The following is a 23,097-nucleotide window of genomic DNA, read 5'->3' as shown; positions in this document are numbered from 1 at the left end:
ATGTTTGGTTAGCTGGAAGCCCTGTGTGTTTGGGGGAATGCTTGGAGAAGTGCAGGAAGCATAAACACCAGGCCAGGAATCAAAGGCAGCCAGATGGGTGTGACTGGTGGGTTGCACTTTTCATCTCTTCTCTGGTTTTGTAAACAGATTCCAACAGCTCTGGGAATGGCTTTTGGGAGCTTAGTCCAACCACTAAATATGAGCTCCCAGAGGGCCCCTTAGCAGAGAAGAGATTTTGTCACCACTGGGAGGTGGTTCATAGCTATATGTGTTTTTTTGTTTTTGTTTTTTTTTTTTTAGAGACAGAGTCTCACTTTGTCGCCCTCAGCACAGTGCTCTGGCGTCACAGCAACCTCCAGCTCTTGGGCTTAGGCGATTCTCTTGCCTCCACCTCCTGAGTAGCTGGGACTACAGGCGCCCGCCACAACGCCCGGCTATTTTTTGTTGCCATTTGGCCGTGGCGGATTTGAACTTGCCACCCTCGGTATATGGGCCAGCACCCTACTCACTGAACCACGGGCGCCACCCTATTTGTGTTGTTTTCAAGGACAACTCTACAATCTAATTGCATGCCTTTTACCACGTTATTAGAAATAAGAATCCCTGACTTTTAAAAACCAAAGTTTTACTGCAACATTTTTTAGGACAATTCATCTTAATATTTTGCAGAGTCTGGCATTGGCCCTGCCATACAGTAGGTTATAATTACTTGCTAAACAAATGAGGAGCACAGAGGGAAAACATCCTAAATAAAATTTTGCACATTATACATGAACACCCTGAAATAGCCTTTCTCCCCTCCAACCAATGGATACTATGGTCTGGTCTGTGCAGAGCTGACTTACAGCCATTGATTTCTTTTCAGAAAAAAACATTGTCTTGTCCATACACCAGTGTTTGTACAGGCTGAGCATCTTTAATCTGAAAATTGGAAACCCAAAATACTGTCAAATCAAGCTAGGCACGTGTCTATAATCCTAACACTCTGGGAGGCGGAAGCGGGAGGATCCCAGACCAGCTTGAGCAAGAGACCCCCATCTCTACTAAAAATAGAAAAATTAGCTGGGTGTTGTAATAGGTGCCTGTTGTCTTAGTTACTGGGGAGGCTGAGGCAGGAATATTGCTTGAATCTAGGAGTCTGAGGTGGTTATGAGCTCGGCTGATGCCACTGTACTCTAGCCTGGGTGACAGAATTAGACTCTGTCTCAAATAAAAAAAACAACAAAAACCAAAAATGTCTCCCAGTTCTGAAACTCTTTGAGCCCTGAAATGATGCTGTAGTGGAAAATTCCACACCTCACAGTATATGATGGGTGTTAGTCAAAACTATGTATCTTGCACAAAATTATTAAAAATATCATATAAAATTACCTTTGGGGTATGCATGCATAATGCATAAATGAAACAAATTAATATCATGTTTAGATTTGGGTCTTATCCCTAAGTTATTTCATTACACATGCAAATATTCCAAAATTCTGGTCCCAAGAATTTCAGATAAGAGACACTCAACCTGTGTAATCATTTAAAACTTGACCACATTTGCCTTTATTAAAGATTAGAGGAAATTGTGACAATGATGCAAATTATTGGGTGTGCTAATGTGGGTGTGCTAAACTTTTTATCTCATTGTATGTTTGACTCCTTGAACTTCAGCTGTTTCTTTCTGAGAAGAAAAAGAACAGGACATTTGTCAAAGATTATGCCTAAAAAAATGGAGGTGTCTAGCTGGGCGTTGTGGCGGGTGCCTGTAGTCCCAGCTACTCGGGAGGCTGAGGCAAGAGAATGGCTTAAGCCCAGGAGTTGGAGGTTGCTGTGAGCTGTGTGATGCCATAGCATTCTACCGAGGGCCATAAAGTGAGACTCTGTCTCTACAAAAAAACCCCCAAAAATGGAGGTGTCATTAGAAGCGCTATAATATGGCAAATTTTAGATAACTTCCCCAACTCCCTTTACAATATGCAAATGTAGTTTGATTTTTACCTTTGGTTTTTTGTTCATAAACATTTCTGAAATACATTGTATGCAAAGGTAAGTCACCTGGCAGTGTTGGGAAGACGAGAAATATGTATTATTTAATAAATGGTGCTTAATAAAGAGTAATTTAACAGTTTTCCACATTATAGAAACAACTTTTCATGGATGATGTGACTGTGTCTGTATCTGAAACCAGTCAAGGAGACTGCAGTGTAATTAACACTCAGCCACACTAATTGGGAGTGGCTCTCCAGCAGGTTGCTGGAATGTTCTGGCTCAGAGTTACTCATCTGTACCCAGTGGATGATATCTGTCTCGGGTTCTTTGCCGCCCTCAGGCTCAAGTCCCAAGAGGCCTCGGCCACTGACCTGTGCAAAGAACTCTTAGTTCCAAAAGGGACCTGGCTTGGGGAGAAGGCGCTCAGAATTCCACAAGACCTAGGCGCTCTGGGTCTTATGAAAGTTCATTTAGTAAATTTTTAAACGGCCTGGGGTGTGAAGTCTTACATTTTCTCATTTAAAATGACCATCAAAAAGGAAAAGAAAAGAAATTGCAACTTATATTTTCACGTTATCCTATGAAAACAACAGCTGTAGCGTTTCCCTCTTTAGCTTTATGACAACGAAATGAGTTAAATGAGTTATTTATGGAGACAATGTCTTCAGAAAGTCGATTTTGCATGTTGAAAATTGGATTTCTGAGGCAAATTCCTGAATTACTGGAATAAAAGAAAAAGCCCCCAAACAAAACTCCATCAACTAACCGTGTTTCCATTCAAAGCTTTGCTGGAGTTTCAAGGGATGAACAAAGTAAATGTTTAATAACTAATTGTCCAATCAAATGGCCCTTCCATTTCACCTTATTTCCGCTCCTGGGGACCGAGGAAATCCTCAAAAGCAGGGCCACACTTTCCCCGCCAGGACTGCCCAACCCGGAGCACAGGGTCCCCGTGAGCGCACTTCCAGCCCGCGGTCGCCGCAACAGGGCCGTCTGGTTTCGGGCGGGACCCCGCCCCCGCCCCGGGACCCCGCCCCGCCCCGCCCCTTGTGGCCGCGCTCCGGCCTCGGAGGCGCTGGGCGGAGCTGCCCGCCGGCGGGCGCAGATGGGGAGGGGCAGCCTGAGCGCGTCGGTGACACCCGCGGGGGGCGGAGGAGGCACGGCGGCCGCACCCCGGCCGCACCCCGCTCTGGGAAGAAACCCACCAGGTGTGGCTTGGGCGCCGGGTGCCAGCGGGGAGGAGACTCGCGACCTGGCCGATCAACACCAACACCCTACCCTGACCCAGCTCCTCTGCGCCCTCGCCGCCCTCGAAGCCACAGCTCTTCCTCCCGCTCCTACCCCGCGCCAGTCGCCTCCCGGCGCTCACAGCGGTCTGGACGCCCCAGTGGAGAGCCGCATCCTAGAGACACTTGTGCACTCCTCCCTCCCCCTTTCCTGGTTGTCCGCCTTTCCTCGCGCCCCTCCGCTTTCTCCCTGCCGGCGGCTTCGCTTATGCCTCGGCGCTGAGCGTCTCTCCTGAGTGCCCGCCGACATGAGTTGCAACGGAGGCTCCCACCCGCGGATCAACACGCTGGGCCGCATGACCCGCGCCGAGTCCGGCCCGGACCTGCGCTACGAAATGACCTGCGGCGGCGTTGGTGGCGGCGGGGGCGGCGGCGGCGGCGGGGGCACCACCAGCAGGACGTACTACTCGCGGCGCTGCACCGTCGACCAGAACTCGGACGGCTACTGGTGGGTACCCGCCCGGAGAGCGCGGAGCTACCGGGCCTGAGGGCGCGTCCCCACCTTCTAGACGGCGTCCTCAAATTGCGGCCCGCGGGCCACATGAAGCGGTGTGAATTGTATTTGTTCCCGTTTTGTTTTTTACTTCAAGATAAGATATATGCGGTGTGCATAGGAATTTGTTCATAGTTGTTTTTTTTTAAACTATAGTCCGGCCTTCCAACGGTCTGAGGGACAGTGAATTGGCCCCCTGTTTAAAAAGTTTGAGGACGCCTGTTCTAGACGAATCCTAGCCGTCAGGGACTGGGAGGGCCTCCTCAGGCCGAGGAGGAAACCGGGGGCCCGGAAGGAGAGACTTTGTGTCCGAGATCTCGAGAGCATTTCCTGGCAGCGCTGGGAGCGGGACCCAGGTGTCCTTACGCCCAGTGCGCTGTGTTGACCTGGGTGGATGTGTGGGTGTGCTTGGGGTAAGAAACGACTCCTTTCCTGAGAGCGTTGGTGTCCCACTTTTCTCACTTATTGCGAACTTGGTCTGGTGGCTGGAGGGGGCGTCACCCCCTCTCCGCTCCCGGGCCGAGAAGGGGCGCGCACGTGTGATGGCCAGCCCGGGGAGACTTGGGCTGCGCTTGGGGCTGCCCACCGCGTGGCGGGGCCGGGCTGCAGTGGCCTTTGTCCGGGCTGCAGTGGCCTTTGTCCAGGCCGCAGGTAGGAGGCCAGGAGAGGCGGGGCTGCAACTTCAAAATGTAGCCTCTCTAACTAAATCAAAAGCCCCGCAGTAAAGGAGCGGGGGACCTGGCCTTGTCTGCTGGCCACAGTGACAACCAGGGCTCCCTTGTCTCTACCTGCTCACCCCGAATTCCTGGTCACCCGGTACCACGACGGCGGCGGTGCCTGGGCTACTCCGGCTACCTGAGGGTATTTGTGTTAAGGCTGCGCGTCCCGGCGGGGTCCCGTCCCGAGGAAGACACCTCAGGCCTCGCCCGTCCCCCAAATAAAGCATCACAACAGGGTTGTTCGCTGGTCAGGGGGGTGGAAACCCGGCCGGGGGGCGCCAGATTACGTGTCTGCCGCGCCGCAGTCCCCGCCAGTGTGCGCACCTTTGGCCCGGCGTTTAGGCCCTTTGTTTTCTTCTTTTAAAAAATAACGAAAGAACGACCCCAGCGCCTTGGTCATACTGTAGAGCGCCGGCTCAGGGTCTGCGCTTGGGTCTGGACAGTGTGAGCAGGGGATTTGTGGAAGGGAGGACGACACCGGTGACCCTCCCCGGCCACGGTGACCCGGTAAAGAGCCCCCGAGAAGAGAGCTGAATCTTCGTATCATCGCCAGAACTGTCAGAGGGGGTCATTTGGGTGGGTAGGAAAGATAATGACCTTGCTGACTTTCATCGGGTCCTGGGAGCTGACTCTAAATGCCCACGCGAGCCGTGAGAGTTTTGCAGCCCGCCACCACCCGCCGCCAGCCAGCCCAGCCCTCCTCGGGCCCTGAGCTCCAGGACATTTTTTTACCCTGCGTGGTAGCCCTAGGCTGGGGAGGAGTAACCTGGATTCACTCCAGGGGAGTTTTGTTTTGCAAGCAATTTTGAAGGTGGAGATTACCCGAGTTGCAACCTGTTTTCTCCTTAGATTTAGTTATTTCTGGAGAGTCTTGATAATTTACTTTCTCTTTTTTGAGTTAGCAAAGAATTGTCTCTCGGAGCTCTGTTTTCTGAACATAACAGGCCTGGGGATTCCCAGGAAAAATGTGCCAAGCCATAAGAGAGAAAACTTTGCAGTTTGTTTTAATATTTTGCCAGTCATTTAAATCTGAAACTTTTCTTTCGCAGTCTTGCAGGATCTGGGAAGCACGTTCTTTACCTGTATGGATTGCACACAATTTAAATCAAAGTCAGAATGTTAAAGGATTCTTTAGTAGCTCTTTCGGCATTGTATGAACCAAGTATTACTTTTTATTATTCGTTATTAATGTTCTTCTGTAAGCTAGATTTCTTACCTTTTAAACTGAAAATAATACTATTAACTGGATATTTCACTGCCTTGGCTCCTACATGTTGTAGAAAACTTAAATTTTAATTCATAAGTTGGTTAATGAACTGCATAAAGACGTTTTATTAGAATTCCTCATTGAAACATTTAATTTGGGGAGGGGCTCTATGATTTTTTATTGCATAACATCATTTCTTGTTTACATTTTTTCAATTTAAAGACTGTTTATAAACCTGTTAAGTTTTATATCTCTCTGGGAAGGGAAAACAGACCCGAGTGAAAAATGACCTCTCTTTGAGGAAGGATGTTTTTTCTACTGTTGGTGTTGATCTGCAGGCTTGAGTCAGTGGGTGGTCATTCCTTCTGGCCACCGGGTACAAGAGTTTCCTCCTAAGCCTGTCTGGGCCTGCAGTGGTGCTGCTTAATACAAAATAACTCACAAAAGCTGACTTATGCATTTTCAAATAATAGCGACTGACTGAAGAGAGAGCACTCACCGGCACCAGTTTTTCTGGTGGCATTATGGTTTGGAGTGGAGGGATATATTTGCCCATGGGGAGCTTTTTGTAGAAGTAGGATATACTCTCTCTGCCTCTGCCTGAGGGAGCCACTGCCCTCTGCTAAATGAATGATGATTCAGAATTTAATGAGTGTTTTTATGTCCGAAACTTTTTTAAAAGCGTAAAAACTGATATGAAAACTACTGATTGCATGTAAACTCATTTAAATAAAAAAATTGCTACTTTATTGGCTGAATTAAATTGGTGATTTTTGAAATGAGTATATTTAACCCTTCTGTAAATAAACTAATTTGAGTGTGTAGAGAGCCTGAATTTTATTTTTTATTTTAAAATGACTTTAAAACATCTCCCCTCTGCCTGTCCTTTCCACAAATAACACTTGTCCATTTTTAGGACTATGTTAGATATCATTTGTTTTATATATTCCCCCACCTTCTGGCATTACTTAGAGTCTTTTAGGTTGAATGGAATCTGCAGCTACCTAATTTTTCTCCTGTTCTCCTTAATGTTTTGTTAATGTTTGGTAAATGCTACATGCTTTCTAACATAATAGGCATAGTTTTGAAAATATAAACTTGGGATTTTTCTTGTATAGGATGTCATATTAATACTGCTTCCAATTAAAGGAGAATTACTCTAGTTTTATTCCTGTAGTTAAATTGCAGATCTGTAGTGAAATGTGTTACCGAAGTGATGAAGTCCCACAGTTAGATCTTTCACTGATCAAAGTGTGGATTTTGTAGGATTAAAAGCAGAATGTACTTATTAAGCTTCAGAAATATGTGGATATAACATTAATGCTTACTTTTCTCCAGATCTCATGATTTTGAAGCTGAAATACATGTGATCACTATTTGATACACACTTTAAAGTTTGTTTTAAATTACTTTTTTTTTTTTTTTGAGACAGAGTCTTACTCTGTTGCCCAGTCTGTAGAGTGTCATGGCATCAGCCTAGCTCACAGCAAACTTAGACTCCTGGGTTCCTCTTGCCTCAGCCTCCCCAGTAGTTGGTTCTACAGGCATCCTCCACAATGCGTGCTAACTTTTTCTATTTTGGCCTCTTGCTCTTATGGCTGGTTTCAAATTTCTCAGCTCAAGGGATCTTCCAGCTTTGGCCTCCCAGAGTGCTAGGATTACAGGCATGAGCCAAGGTGCCCCAACCTAAATTACCTTTTAAAGGAAGCCTGTTTCTTAGCAGGAGGTAAATAGGTCCTTTTGCATTGAATTTTAGACCAGGAGGGACCACTAAGTGTCACATCATCTCCAAAACCCCTGCTTTCCCACTTAGAGACAAGAAGCTGAATCCTTAAGATCCCAGAGTATCGGGCTGGGTTGGCCTGAGAACCCAAGGCTTCTCACCCTTGTCCTTCCTATACCATTTAGCATGACTTTCGGATTGTAGTTACACAAAGAAAATATCTCAAATTCCCATATCTTCTTTCATTCACCAAGTATTTACTGAGCATCTGCCGTGTGCTCTATGTTAGGTGTTGAGGAGGTCAAGTGAAAATATGAAGACCTGGAAGGACTGTGTGCTCTTTTAAGAAAGATAAGTACATGAATACTAGAACACAAAAGGGTAAGGCCCAGGAGGGGTATGCATGGCTTCAGAGCTTCATGAGGCAACAAGGCAACATCCCTGTCATTAGGGCAGCGGTTAGGTTAGACTTTATGGAGGAACTGGTGTTGAATTAGATTTTGGAGTATTTCGTTTGGTGAATATGTGGGAGGGGTCAGAGAGCCTTCCAGGGGGGAGAGAAGAGTATGAGACAAGTTGGAGGCTTATGGAGTGTCTCCTTTTTTGAGCATACACTCTAATGAAGGGGAGGCAGTAAGAAGGCAGGAGGAAGGATCATTCAGGACCAGAGCTCAGGACACCTTGAATGCCCTGGAGAGGGAATTGAACAGGCAGAGGGGAGCCATTGCAGTCTTCCACTGAAGTCAGTGAAAGTCTCCTTTAGGGAAGGAGCAGGGAAACAAGATGATCACAGCCAAGCTGTAGGTCTGTGTGTGGCTGCTCATGTAGAGTGACTGCAAATGGCCAGAGACCGAAAGAGCTAGTTGGCTTAATTAAGGAAGCCATTGCACCAGTGAAGGAGGGAGGGAATGAAAGTCTGAACAAGGGCGAGGCCGTGATAGTAGGATGGGAAAGTAGACATTGCCAAGGTGGAGTGAACAGCTGCACCTAAGAACTGGATGTGAGAGGCAAGGAAGAGTCTGAGAAAACAGGAGCCAGAGTGACTCATAGAATGAGTATTCTAAATACTTTTCTGAGACATGATCGCAAAGTAAGATTCAGCTTAGCTTAATATCTGGCAGATAACATTTACATGGTTATTAAATTTGAGTAAGTTGTATATTTTATAAAAATATCAGATCCATGGTTAATAATGGTTACCATTACCTGGCAAACCCCTATGATGTACCATGTGTATTACGTTTGTTATCTCAAGGCTCACAACAATCTTCCCAGTTTACAGATGGGAAATAAGGTTAAAGTAGTCAAACAACTTGCCCAAGGTCACACAGCTAGTAAGTGGTTGAACTAGATTGCAATCCAGCGTACCAGGAGGACTCAAGAAAAGATCAAACCCTTGTTGTTGGACTTCATCTTATCTACTGTAAACTCTTTGCTATCTTATATAAGTTTTTACTTACTTTTAGTCTGTTGCATTCCCCAGCCTGCATTTCTGTGAAATATCTATTTCATAACCATTGTATGCTTTCATTAGTAGAGTTTCTATGTACTTAGAAAAAAAAACAACAACCTTGATTCTGCATTAAGCCAATCAATTGTTGATCAGATCTGTTTAGTGGGATGGAACAACTTTCAACAGTAGTTAATCTTTCTTTCTCTAAATATGGGCATAATTTCATTGTCATAAAGGTGACTGAAATGTCTTGGGAAGGAAAAAACTGCTGATACGTCTGATGCCTCAATGCTTACTTCTTAGGGTGGAGCAGAGGAGGGCATGACTTGGGCATCTGTCTTGACTTTCAGCTAACCAGTCTTTCCAGAAGAGGAGGTGCTAGGAGTGTTTCAGTCCTCAGGCTTGGGTGCTGCAGCTGGGTGCACTGCCCTGCCCCTTCATTTTCTCCTTCTCCCCGCTGCTGGGCTGGTCTCAGTGGCCCTGCTGCTTGCAAATGGTTAGGTGTGGTTTTGATGTGGAAACACTGGCCCACAGACCCTAAGACTCAGGCATGAGCCACTCATTTGAAGTGACAACTGTAACATGCTAGTGCAACTGGTGATTTATGTCTCACCACTGACACCTTGGGCTTCAAAGACTTTGTGAATGTAAAATCCACATTGCAAGAAAATGAGGACACTTTAGTGAGAAGCTGCAGCTAACACATCTGAGGTTCTACCTGGAATCACAATTTTTGACATACAAACATAACAGCCCTAGCTTCATCTGGCATCTGGAGAGTTGGCATCTTGATGGATAACCAGATAGCTTGTAAATGATTTTTTTTTTTAAATTTTAGTAAAATAATTGTAAGTTTTTGTATAGGGAGGTAATTCAAAATAGAAATCTCTATTTTGGCATTGAATTTGGCATTGTCCAAATATTCATGTGTCATCCCCGCTTAATAAAAGAAAAAAAGGACTCTGAATTTTCTTATTCCTTCCATAAATTTCTTTGATGCTGTTACAATGCAGTTTGATGTGAACATTCTAGATTGTATATAGAGTCAGCACATTGCACTCCATAAATGCAGTAATTTACACAGTTATGATCTAATAAAAAAAATTAGGTTTGGGAACATTAAAAAAAAAAAACAAAAACGCACCACTTTCTTTGGATTGCCCCAAACTGTCGTTTTTGAGAATTGTACGTAATCTGAGAAACTCCTGAAAATACCTAACACTCAATACCCAGTCCATTTCTTCCTTCTACTCTTGTTTTTTTTTTGCTTCTAATCCCATCCCCAATTTGCTGCAAAATATCCTTAAAATTATGGACAAGGGCAAAGATAAAAAACACAAATATGAACTCAAAGAACCATACAATGGCAGCAGCCTCCACAGGAAGAGCTGTCTTGAGGTGAGGAGTCACCTTCTGTGGGGCCCTGTCTGAGCCTCACCTGCACTCTGGGGACATGGGTGTTCTACCTGTCACAGGTGGAACTCCAGGGGCCTGAAATGGGTGTCACCTTAACTTGCTCCTAGTAACAGGCTGTATAACTAGAAGTGGCAGAGCTAAGAGTGGACTTCAACTCTGCCGACTTCAAAGTCTTTCTGAAGTTAATGGTAGGTGATCAGTTTTCCACTCCCCTGCCCCTAACAAACACAATCTGCCAAACACACAGTGTGAAAATAAAGAACCATCCTGCCAGAAAGGAAGTGAGCTTTTTTTATTAGAGTACTGCTCCTACAGTTCATTGGCAGGAGAAAATGAAGACTCAGGAAGGCCTCTTCCTAAAAACTATAGGAAAAAAACTTCCTTTTTTTGCTCATTGTTGGGGTGAGGTAGGGGGAAAAGGAGGATGAATGTGCTCCCTGGTAAGCTTTTGGAATTGCGGTAATGAGATGAGTGGTGATATCCTCTGCTCAGTCCTCAGTTTGCCTTTGTTGTTCTACTTTACTAAACCCAACAAATAGGTTTAAAGTACCTTCTGTGTGCAAAACCTTGTGTCAGAAGGTTGGGTGCTTTTAAGAGTTTTAAAGATGTGGGACTTTGCCATCCAGGAGTTGGGGTAGCCAAGTAAGCAAAAACTGGTGCAGGAGTGGGGCAGAGGTGTAATCAGGAAAGTTCCATAGAGGTGGCAGCACTGTTTCGTCTGTAACTTTTGTAGGATGGAGACATGACACTTCAGGTGATATAGGGGTGTTTCGTGAGTCATAGAGGCAAGGTATCATCCTTAAGTGAAAAAGTAAAAATACACTTCTTCTTTTTACATAGGATCCTATGAAGAGACTTAAAAAAAGTAGTGTAAGTGAAAAATGCTCTGAAAAACATAAAAGAGCTAAGCAAAGAGGCTTTAAATCAGTATCAATGCATTTTATGATTATCATAGTTTCTAAATTATGACTGAGCTTTTCCTAGGCCCTTACTCTATGGATCTGAATACAGACAAACATATGACTCTTTCTGGCACAAATACAAGACCCTGTGTTGATCCCGAATGAACAAAGGAAAGGGGAGAGGAAGAGAGGGATAGAAAAAAGAAGGAAAGAAGAAATCCAATGAAAGAGAAAATATGTAAACAAAAAGAAATATAGGGTTGGGGGCATGGGCCAATTGTGTAATGAACAATATTAGATTACACATATTGTAAAATTATTTTTATAAAACATAGTAATTGTTTATTTAAAAAACATTTTTACCTTGTAATGCCCTGCCTCAAAATAGTTGTCATGTATTTCTTTCTATAATGTTCTTGGGAACAAGTGTTAAACTAATGTTTTTAGGCAGCTAATTTTGTACTCTTATTTTTAAAGAAAAGAGTGTTATTTGAAGGTAGTAAAATAAAACTCAGAAAGCTTTGTAATATTGTTCGTAGATTCATTCAGTCCATCTTGAACGAAAATCCAGAACTTGTTTTCCTTTTAGCCAACTGATTAAGGGCTCTCCATGCCAACATTTGGAACCATTACTTGTTTAAACAAGTTTTAAAACAATTTTTAAAAAAAGTTTGAGTAAGCAGGTTCTTTGTTGTATTGATGGTTTGTCTTTGTAAGTTTCAAGATAAAGCAATTTCAGAAGAGTTACAAACTTTTAAGGACAAATGCTATTTTTTCAAGAATACCTGTTACTTTCCGTTTAGAAGTCAGTATTCTTTCGATTGGTTTGACCCAAACAAATTTTGTTCTCTTTTTTTAAAAGCACTTGATGTCTTTCATCTTTGGTGCCACTGAAAAGGGGATTTAAAAATTGAAACTTGTGGCTTGTTACTTCGATTCCTGACATGGTTTAAAATCTCCCCACCCCTAACATCCATATGTAACAGTATTAAACATCTCTTTGAGGCTAGGGATTTTTTAATAGCCTTCCATACTTGTTCAATTAATACATTTATTTAAAAAGTACTTCTTCATAACATGATAGAATTTATCATCTTCCCAAAATGCACTATATAAGTTGAAGAGGAAACTTAGTTTCCATTAACTAGAACATACACTTTTGTATTATTTTCAGCAAGGGACAATGAGTTTGGTGGTTTTATAAAACTGAGTTCCAGAAAGAGTGAAGTGAAGAAATCTTGGGTATTATGGAGCCCAACAGATGGAGGTCTAGAAAATTTCTCATATAAAAAGATCTAAAATCATGTGGTCAGTATATAATCTTAGAAAGTTCTGAATTAAAACTTCAAAAAATGCTTGTGTTCCCTGAAGCCAGTTCTCCTGGTTCTAGTGCTAAGGAATCCAGGGCTACACACATGGCTGGAGGATGACATTAGACTGACCACATGGTCATAATCCTTTCTACCTGTGCTTCCTCCTTAAGTACAGCCAGTTCTGTGTGGGTTTTTCACTGGGCTAAGACAAGCAAACTGGCATTTCAAGGTGGATTCTTTTTTCCCCAGTCACTATATCTCAGTGGACCTGAGTCTGCCTCCGTCCTGTTTTGATGGACTGAGCCATGTGCAACATATATACACCTGGTTCCCTTTCTTGCTTAGGTCTGTTTCCAAAGAATATCTCTGGGCCGCACCTCAGACTGAAGTGGGATGCTTATGAATGAAAGTCAGGATAAGTGGACCTCGTGGTAGGGATCAGATGCAGTCTTGACAAGTTTGTCTGTAAGATGAAATTTGGTTAATCAGATCACACTTTCCTATGGACGAATAGCAATACCATGAAGAATTTTTTTATTAGAATCAGTATGTGAGGTTACTTTTATTTTAAGTTCAGGTTTGTATGGGCAGAGGGAAGCAGAGAAGAGTCTTATTAGAGACATGTCTGCTGACCTTTAGAGGGGCAATGTCTTCTAATAGAAAACTCGGGAGAGAGAATTAGAAAAATAGACAAAACCTGCAAAGGTTTTAAGCCAACATTTAATGGCTTAACCCCTCTTTTTCCTGGATGCCATTCAGTTCCAAGTGTTGTGTAACTAACTACTGTAGTAGTTGGGTAAAAAGAAGCTGGTTCTATCCTTTGTGGTCAAATGAATTTGGTCTCGTAAATTCACTTTAAATAGACTTGTACTGTGTATGTGCACTTTGGTGCATTCATTCGCAGTTGACTTTGACCTCCTTGTCCCTGTTTTTAAATACATTTTTGTTTTAGATTCACAGAAAGATTGTAAAGGCTGGGTGTGGTGGCTCATGCCTGTAATCGTAGCACTCTCAAAGGCCCAGGCAGGTGGATTGCTTGAGCTCAGGATTTCAAAACCACCCTGAGCAAGAGTGAGACCCCATCTCTACTAAAAATAGAATGACTAGCCCAGTGTAGTGACACACGCCTGTAGTCCCAGCTACTTGGGAGGCTGAGGCAAGAGGATTACTTAAGCCCAAGACTTTGAAGTTACTGTGGGCTATGATCCCATGTACTCTACCTAGGGTGACAGAGTGAGATTTTGTCTCAAAAAAAAAAAAAAATAGAAAAGGTAGGGGGGCTCGGCGCCCATAGCACAGTGGTTACGGCGCCGGCCACATATACTGAAGTTGGCAGGTTGGAACCCAGCCTGGGCCAGCTAAAAATGGCAATGACAACTGCACCAAACAGTAGCTGGGCATTGTGGCGGGCGCCTGTAGTCCCAGCTACTTGGGAGGTTGAGGTAAGAGAGTCACTTAAGCCCAAGAGTTTGAGGTTGCTGTGAGCTGTGACGTCATTGTACTCTACTGAGGGCAACATAGTGGGACTCTGTCTTGTGGAAAAAAAAAAGATTATAAAGATAGTACAGAGTTTTTGTGTATCCTTCACATAGTTTCCACTATCTGCCACCATTTTATAGCTCAGTTTTTGATAGTTTTTATGGTGGCACACACTATTAAATTATGTAAGAAACTGGCGGTGCCTGTGGCTCAGCGGGCAGGGCGCCGGCCCCATATGCCGAGGGTGGCGGGTTCAAACCCGGCCCCGGCCAAACTGCAACAAAAAAATAGCCGGGCGTTGTGGCGGGCGCCTGTAGTCCCAGCTACTTGGGAGGCTGAGTCAAGAGAATCGCCTAAGCCCAAGGATTTGGAGATTGCTGTGAGCTGTGTGACACCACGGCACTCTACCGAGGGCCATAAAGTGAGACGCTGTCTCTACAAAAAAAAAAAAAAAATTATGTAAGAAACTGACTTTCCATGGTGCTAAGGGATAACTCCTTCACTTTTGGGATATACTTGAGACTGCATATAAATTTTGGGAATCACCCTCAGAACCAAATTACTGAATAGAATTCCTTTTTGTTTTCTTTCTTTCTTTTTGCTGTTTTTGGCCGGGGCTGGGTTTGAACCCAACACCTCAGGCATATGGGGCCGGTGCCCTACTCTTCTGAGCCACAGCCCTCTTTTTTTCTTTTGAGACAAAAATCTCATTGTTCTGGGTAGAGTGCCATGGTATTATAGCGGACAGCAACTTCAAACTCTTGGGCTCAGGCAATCCTCTTGCCTCAGCCTACCGAATAGCTGGGACTATAGGCGCCCACCACAACGCCTGGCTAGTTTTTCTGTGTTTAGTAGAGATGGGATCTTGCTCTTACTCGGGCTAATCTTGAACTCCTGAACACAAACAATCCACTTGCCTTGGCCTCTGAGAGTATTAGGATTATGGGTGTGAGCCACTGTGCCAGCTGAATAGAATTATGAAATGTTTCAAAAGAAAGGTTCTCCCATCCCCTTTTATAAAGAAAACAAATACAATTACACAGGACCTTCCCAATTCCTTTCATATGAGGGTTCTAAATGAGGTTTCTGTATTTCTTAATTTTTTCCTTGGGTCTCTGGAATTTCTTTCCTTTATTTTGTAACAAGTACGTTTTGCCCTGTTGGCTTGCTCTAAGTTGGTTGGAATTTTGCACAAGTTGGGACAACAGTTGTAGTCATACTTATATCTCAGCAGTGAAAGAAATGTGCCCTATTTCCTGTAAAAGTGCAAGAAAGAGACTGGTTGCATTCATGGGGATGAGGGGGAGGCTGTGCTGGTTTTGATAGGTGGACAGTTCGGGCACATTGTCTGGGCCTGCCTGGGGAAGCCTGTGTCATCGTCTGGGAGTGGTTCCCAGGGACGGCTGGGTTCCTCTCCCACATACAGCTAGTGCTGACTTGTTGGAGAGCCTTGCTTGCAGGGAGGGACCCTAACTAGGTAGAAAAAGAAAGTGCTTCCCTGTGGTGATGAGGGCAGGTGCTGTGGGAGAAGTTCTCAAGTTCTCATGTTCCTATCCCATCTGTGCATAATACAACCTTTGTTTAACCTTTACTTTTTGATAGTTAAATTCTTTCTTTAAAACACACACAGACACACACACATCAGAGAAAATGCAGCTGATCAGACAGGCATCAAACAGATAAAATCAGGCGTAGGCCAGCCCTGGCTGAAGGACAGGGTGAAGAGCTCCAGCTTCTTCTGGGACCTTCATGAGGACTTTTCACAAATACTGAGCAATAATTTGATATGCTTCACATCTCTCTTAAACCAAACTGCAGTAGGCTGTGCTGCGGAATAATGTATCTGGGCAAATTTAAAAGACTTTTATTATGCTTTGTTCTTTTGTGGATTCACTTACAAATGAAACTCCTGCCTTCTCTTTCTTTACAATACAGACAATTAAAATGTGGACCATCTGCAAGGTTTTTCTTCTATCATTACTGTTATTTTAAGTTTTTTTTCCACATATTTTTTCAGAAAAGTACCCCATTTAAAATGCACACTTGAGTGAGCCATGTTGTGGGAAAAGAATGTTTATGCTAGGAACATCTTGAAAGGAGAAGGGGTTTGTTCTGCATTAAGGATAGATACACTGTACTACAATTTCTCAGCACTTTCTTCACACCATGATTTTTCTCTTACACCATTATTATCTTTTACTGCAATTGCAGAAAATGCTTTTATAGAGTAAGCTTTTCTTTCATCGCTCATCTTTTCCTTCAGCTAAACTTGCCAGTGAAATTTTCATGCTCTTTGCCTGACAACGTGAAGTCTTCCTGTCAAGTGGGACTTGTGGGGACTGGGCATTAGGGACCACTGTGGGATGAAGTGAGCATGTGTATAAGCTGAAATAGCTCTTTGTCACTGTCATTGCCGGAAGTGTGTTTTTACAACTCACAGGAATATTTCTAGGTCCGGAGGTGGTGGTGGTGGGGAACTGGCTGTAAAGGACATTATTGGGCTAATTGGCAAACTTTGAAAAAATTCTGTAGATTACAAATTAGTATTAAATCAGTTTTAAACTTCTTGATTTTGATAATTATACTGTGGTTATATTAACATGTGCATATAATGAATGTCTTTGTTCTTAGGAAATACATGCTACAATATTTGGGGATGAGGGGACACGATTATCCTCACTGGTTCAAACAAAAAAATATATACACACACACATAAATAAATACATACACAAATGTGGAGGGGGAGGGAGGGGTAAAGGAAACATAGCAAAATGTTGACCATTGGAAAATCTTGGTGAAGGGTCTCACAGAAGTGTTTTTGTCCCATTTTTGCAACTTTTCTGAAAGTTTGAAATATTTCAAAATGGAAGAAACAGTTACTTCACATTTGGTTTCTTTCTGTTTGCCTCCTTAGTCAAACGGGTACAATGTCCAGGCACCAGAATCAGAACACCATCCAGGAGCTCCTGCAGAACTGCTCGGATTGTTTGATGCGAGCGGAGCTGATTGTGCAGCCTGTAAGCTTCCTTCCCATTGTTTCTCCCACAGTATCATCCACACCTGATCGTATTCCTGGTTAGCTTCAACTGTCCTGGGCTTAAGCCATAATATTCCTGTTCACTGACCTCTTTCATATACATTGTTTGGAGATTGTAGTTCTGAACAGAATAGAGGGGGATATGTATCTTAATCTATTTGTAATAGTGGTTTAATAGTGGGAGAAACACAGGTTTATTTATTTATTTATTTTTTTGTAGAGACAGAGTCTCACTTTATGGCCCTCTGTAGAGTGCCGTGGCCTCACACAACTCACAGCAACCTCCAACTCCTGGGCTTGAGCGATTCTCTTGCTTCAGCCTCCCGAGCAGCTGGGACCACAGGCGCCCGCCACTATTTATTTATTTTTATTAAAAAAATTTTTAGAGGGTCTCTCTTGCTCTGTCATCTAGGCTGGAGTCTGGTATTGATTGTGATAATAATTCACTATAGCTTTGAACTCCTAGGCTCAAGAGATCCTCCCACCTCAGCCTCACTAGTGGCTGGGACTACAGGCATGTGCCACCACACCCAGCTCTTTATTTATTTATTTATTTATTTATTTTGAGACAAAGTCTCATTTCATAGCCCCTGGTTGAATGTTGTGGCGTCATAGCTCACAGCAACTGCAGACTCTTGGGCTCAAGTGATTCTCTTACCTCACCCTCCCCAGTATCTGGGACTACGTGCCTACTACAATGCCTGACTTTTTTTTTTCTTTTGAGACAGAGTTTCACTTTGTCACTCTCGGTAGAATGCCATGGCATCCTAGCTCATAGGAATCTCCAACTCTTGGTGCCCGGCTATTTTTAGAGATGGGGGTCTTGCTCTTGTTAGGCTTGAACTTACGAGCTCAGGCAATCCACCTGCCTCGGCCTCCCACAGTGGTGGGATTATAGGCGTGAGCCACCTCACCTGACCCACATCCAGCTCTTTAAAAACCTTTTTTTCTCCACAATTATTTCAGGAAAATCGTGGAATCTGCCTCATCCTAAAGTACTCCTATTAAATAGTTCTATATTTGAGAGACTTGCGCCTGTGGCTCAGTTGGTAAGGCGCCGGTCCCATATACCGAGGGTGGCGGGTTCAAACCCGGCCCCGCCGAACTGCAACCAAAAAATAGCCGGGCGTTGTGGCTGGCGTCTGTAGTCCCAGCTACTTGGGAGGCTGAGGCAAGAGAATCGCTTAAGCCCAGGAGTTGGAGGTTGCTGTGAGCTGTGTGATGCCATGGCACTCTACCGAGGGACATAAAGTGAAACTCTGTCTCTACAAAAAAAAAAAAAAAAAAAAAAATAGTTCTATATTTGGGGTGGCACCTGTGGCTCAGCGGGTAGGGCGCCGGTCCCATATGCCGGAGGTGGCGGGTTCAAACCCAGCCCCGGCCAAAAAAAAAAAAAATAGTTCTATATTTGAAACAGATTTTAACCAAGTGAATTAAATTTATGGGTTCTGTTTGGAGAATATCTTAATGTTCTCATTTTGTAATTTATAGTAGGTATAAATATAATATTATATATTAAGTTCTGGTTTATTTCATACAATTAAAAAATGTCATTTTAGTCCATGTGCAAAGATATTTGGGGATCAGCAAACTAATTTGATTTGTTTCTAATATCTGATTTGAAACGTATCCCCCTAAGTGTTCATCATAGTGCCTCAATTCCTTTATATAAAGCAAAATAGGAGTCATCAGTGATTTAATATGGAACATTTTTGCATCCCAGCCCTGGGTATGGTTTATAGTAACTATGGATATATTTTAAATGTATTTCTAAAAATTCACATGGCATCATGCTCTCAGTTTATTTTTACTTGTGTGCATCAAGATGCAATAAAAATATGTCAGGGCAATGGTATCAGATTTGCTAATATTTCTTTTTAGAGAAATGAGGCTCATTTGGCTGAAGCTGAATGAAAACAGTAGATGAAAGCTTCCTGGAAGCAGCAGAGGAAGCTTTCTGTTTAAAAAAAAACAACAACTTTATTTTGAAATAATTATAGACTCACAAGAAGTTGCAAAAATAATCCAGAACAATCTCTGCCTAGAACCCTGCTTCTCACAGTGGTGACATCTTATATGATACGGTGCATCATCAAAATCAGAACATTGGCCAGGCATGGCGGCTCATGCTTATAATCTTAGCACTCTGGAGGATGAAGTGGGAGATTGCTTGAGGCTAGGGGTTTGAGACCAGCCTGAGCAAGAGTGAAACCCTGTCTCTACAAAGAATAGAAAAATTAACTGTATATAGTGGCACATGCCCAGGAGTTTGTGGTTGCAGTGAGGTATGATGCACTCTTCTGAGACTCTGTCTCAAAAAACAAAGCAAACAAACAAAAAACCTGAGGACATTAGCCCCATGCTATTTAGCTAGGTAGAAGCTTTCTTTTTAAGAAATAAAAAGTTATTTTCCTATAAGATCAGGTAAAAGGCCATATCTGGTATACTGGTACAGTGTCCTTATCATAGTGAAATTCCCATTAGATGAGACTTGTGTGTGAATTTGAAAGATCTCATTTAAAATATTGGAATGCTATTCAGCATAGCAAAAGATGGAGACCTTGCAAGAATGGAAAAGCATAAATCCCATGTACTCAGTACTAATCTGAAATTAGATCAAAGGCTTGGCATCTGTAGCTCAAGCAGCCAGGGCGCCAGCCACATATACCAGAGCTGGCAGGTTCAAATCCAGCCCAGGCTTGCCAAACAACAAGGACAACTACAACCAAAATATAGCTAGGCGTTGTGGCAGGCGCCTGTAGTCCCAGCTACTTGGGAGGCTGAGGCAAGAGAATCAGCTAAGCCTAGGAGATGGAGGTTGCTGTGAGCTGTGATGCCACGGCACTCTACCCAGGGCGACAGCTTGAGGCTCTGTCTCAAAAAAAAATTAGATCAAAAACTACAGGCTCACATGAGAGAAAAACACAATTAAATGGAAGAAGATGGGAGTGGGGGAGGGAGTTCAGTAAGTTCCCACCTCCCGCGTACAATGCAGGGGTATATGGCACACTTCCTGGGTGAAAGATTCGATTAGAACTTGGACATTGGACTTTCCCTTACACATGCAAATAATGCGACCTAATTGTATGTACCCTTATATTAACCTGAAATTAAAAAAAATATTGAAGCAAGGGAAAGATTAGCATTCTGTACATAAGCTTTTAAAAGCCAAGTGAAAGTTTACAAGGTAGTCCACACATTTTGTTCTATGAATCTCTTTCTATGTTTTTACCTCAAATTAGTAAGATTGCTTCTAGTTAGAAATCTTCTGCATTGAGATGGGGGAGCTGAAAAGATTTGTTGTGTTTACGGTAGAAGCTTTTGCTTCCATTAATGTTTTTCTTTCCAGTATTATGTTTTCTTTCAAGGGAATCCTTTCTTTTAGGAATTGAAATATGGAGATGGAATACAGCTGGCTCGGAGTAGAGAACTGGATGAGTATTTTGCCCAGGCCAATGATCACATGGAAATTGCTGACAGCTTGATCAGAGAGATGCGGCAGATGGGCCAGCCCTGTGACGCTTATCAGAAAAGGTACTACCCACAGGACGCGGATCGGAGGATACCTTACACTCAGTCTGGCCACCCAGGCCTTCCTGTGAAGGTAGCATAGGTGTTCATTTCTAAGGAAGGGCTCCCTTACTTGGTATTTTGCAGCTTTGGATATAGAAATTGACTAGTTCCTTTTGAGATGTTAACTGCAGCTTTATTTAGAGGGAAGCAAGGGCCTTTGGCACAGCATTTGGCTTCTTAAGAGTTTAATAGCAAGTCAAGCTTAGTTTTAATAAATTAAAAAATGAGATTCAGGGTGGCGCCTGTGGCTCAATGAGTAGGATGCTGGCCCCATATACCGAGGGTGGTGGGTTCAAACCCAGCCCTGGCTGAACTGCAACCGAAAAATGGCCGGGTGTTGTGGCGGGCGCCTGTAGTCCCAGCTGCTCGGGAGGCTGAGGCAGGAGAATCGCGGAAGCCCAAGAGCTAGAGGTTGCTGTGAGTCCTGTGACATCATGGCACCCTACTAAAGGCGGTAAAGTGAGACCCTGTCTCTACAAAAAAAAAAAAAAAAAAAATTAAAAAAATGAGATTCAAAGTTGGAAAAAAATGCTTTAAAGCAGAGATGTGTATTCTGCATTTGGTCTGCTGCCTCCCAAGGCCCAGAGTTTTAAGAAAATCCCTAGGATGAAACTTATGAATGAAAGGTACTACCAGGTTAGGCAAAGGCGATTACACTTTCCACAGAGTTTCGGGCTTTGGGACACTTCCAAACATTTAATGTTTTTTTTTTTTCTTTGTATGTGATCAAATTTTTTTTTTCTTTTGTATGTGATCAGGATTCAAGTCATGGGATAAAGAAAACATGGGATACCTAAGACATTTGTGCTCTCTGTATTGACTTAAAGGAGCTTCAAAAAAGGGAAAATTTGCCCAGCACATATTCTCATAGGCTATTTTCCTTCAATGGTGTCTTTGTTTTTCTTTTCAGACTACTTCAGCTCCAAGAGCAGATGCGAGCTCTTTATAAGGCCATCAGTGTCCCTCGAGTCCGCAGGGCCAGCTCCAAGGGTGGTGGAGGATACACTTGTCAGAGCGGCTCCGGGTGGGATGAGTTCACCAGGCGTGTCACCAGTGACTGTCTGGGGTGGATGAAGCAGCAGAGGGTAAGCAGATTTCAGGTGGAGGACGCAGACCTGTAGAGACCAGGTATAGAGAGCACAACGGGGTTAGCCCCTGTGTTCTGTCCACAGAGGGGAGTTTGGGCCTCAGGTGGCAGCAACAACTTTCTATTTTCAGAATCTTCCTCCTACACAACTTGAAAGTGGTCTTTTATTTTGAAATAAGTGAAATTTCTAGGTAGTTTTTTGTTGCTGTGTGGCTTAGGGAATTCGCCTCATTGCCGTATAGTCACACTTTATCACACAGGTTATATTTAAGAGGTATAAATTTAGTAGAATAAGTTTTTTGAATATCCAGCTTTTCCTATTCACAACTAGAAAATCCATTGTGGGAGTATCTGTGTTAAAGAAATTCATTGTTCTACTCCAGTGACAACTGACCTCATCCGTGTTACTGATAAGTACTGGGAAAAAAAGCACCCAAGTTGTGGTGGTTCATTTAAAAGTGAACAAACTGGAGGAGTGGAAACGGTAAAACTGGATATTCTGGTTTGGGCTCTCTGGTCGCTTACCTTATACTTCTGAAGTGTCAGTTGTGCAACCATCATGTCACCGGTGTGGGAATGAAGTAAAGTAATGGCAGAAGTATGTGCTGATCCTTTCCCTAGCACTGGAGTTTCTACAAAGCATGTTTCAATGCTAATTATTGTTTTGTTGTTTTATGTAGTAATTAATGCTCCATAATGAACAGGTGGCAGTAGAAATATGCCATAATCACATAGATGGAAGTTTAATAATGAAAACCTACTAATGAACCATCATTCCCTTGAGAAGGTGGATATGTTAGCGTGATAAGTTATGGAGAGATTGACTGTTACCCAGGGTAGTTGTGGTTGTGAGAAAGGTTCATTTGATTCGTTGTTGGCAGTGGTTCTAAAATGTCTCAACTACTTCCAAATTTTGAGGTGTGTTCTTGCCTAGGCGGTGAGGAATTTTGCAATGTCCGTTCATTTACTCACTCATTCTTTCAACTTTTTCTCACACTTAATTAAAAACGCTGTAAATATAGAAGGTGGGATTTACAGAGGGGAAAGGTCAGTTAGAACCCCAGAAACCTAAATACAAACATATTTGTGTGTTTTCAAATTTCCCTTCTAAATCTGTGAACACACATTGTTTGAGGATTTCATGAATATTGGCATTGTGCCAGAAATTGAAGGCTCAAAAATTGTTTTCCATAGTTCTAAAAATGAGTGTTACTGAAGAAAACAAAATACATACACCCAAATGCCACATTTCAATCTAGATCAGTGTGCGATTAATGGTTCTGTGAGAGCTGCAGTAAAATCTCGTTTAGTTGGGGTGGGAGAGAGATGGTTCTCCAGCCCCTGTGGAGTGGAGCAGTCAAAGGAGGACCTGGCAGACTTCAGCAGGCATCCTCAAACTTTTTAAACAGGGGGCCAGTTCACTGTCCCTCAGACC

General features: G+C 43.2%; 1 protein-coding gene across 3 annotated transcripts in view; it reads left to right on the top strand.

Annotated features, from left to right (window-relative positions):
• Positions 1–3,135: 3,135 nt before the first annotated feature.
• The window catches only part of DSP (desmoplakin), a 48,578-nt gene continuing 28,616 nt past the window's right edge, over positions 3,136–23,097 (top strand). The window contains exons 1-4 of one of the 3 annotated variants that reach the window (XM_053601053.1): positions 3,136–3,708; positions 16,880–16,982; positions 20,388–20,536; positions 21,486–21,660. In XM_053601053.1, coding sequence (XP_053457028.1) covers positions 3,509–3,708; positions 16,880–16,982; positions 20,388–20,536; positions 21,486–21,660 — 627 coding nt within the window. In that variant the 5' untranslated portion in view covers positions 3,136–3,508. The remainder of the gene's footprint in view (positions 3,709–16,879; positions 16,983–20,387; positions 20,537–21,485; positions 21,661–23,097) is intronic. The other 2 variants (XM_053601054.1, XM_053601055.1) reach the window with 2 other exon arrangements.

Source organism: Nycticebus coucang, chromosome 9, assembly GCF_027406575.1.
Source record: "Nycticebus coucang isolate mNycCou1 chromosome 9, mNycCou1.pri, whole genome shotgun sequence".
Lineage (NCBI taxonomy): Eukaryota > Metazoa > Chordata > Mammalia > Primates > Lorisidae > Nycticebus > Nycticebus coucang.
This window is presented reverse-complemented; position numbering and strand designations above follow the sequence as displayed.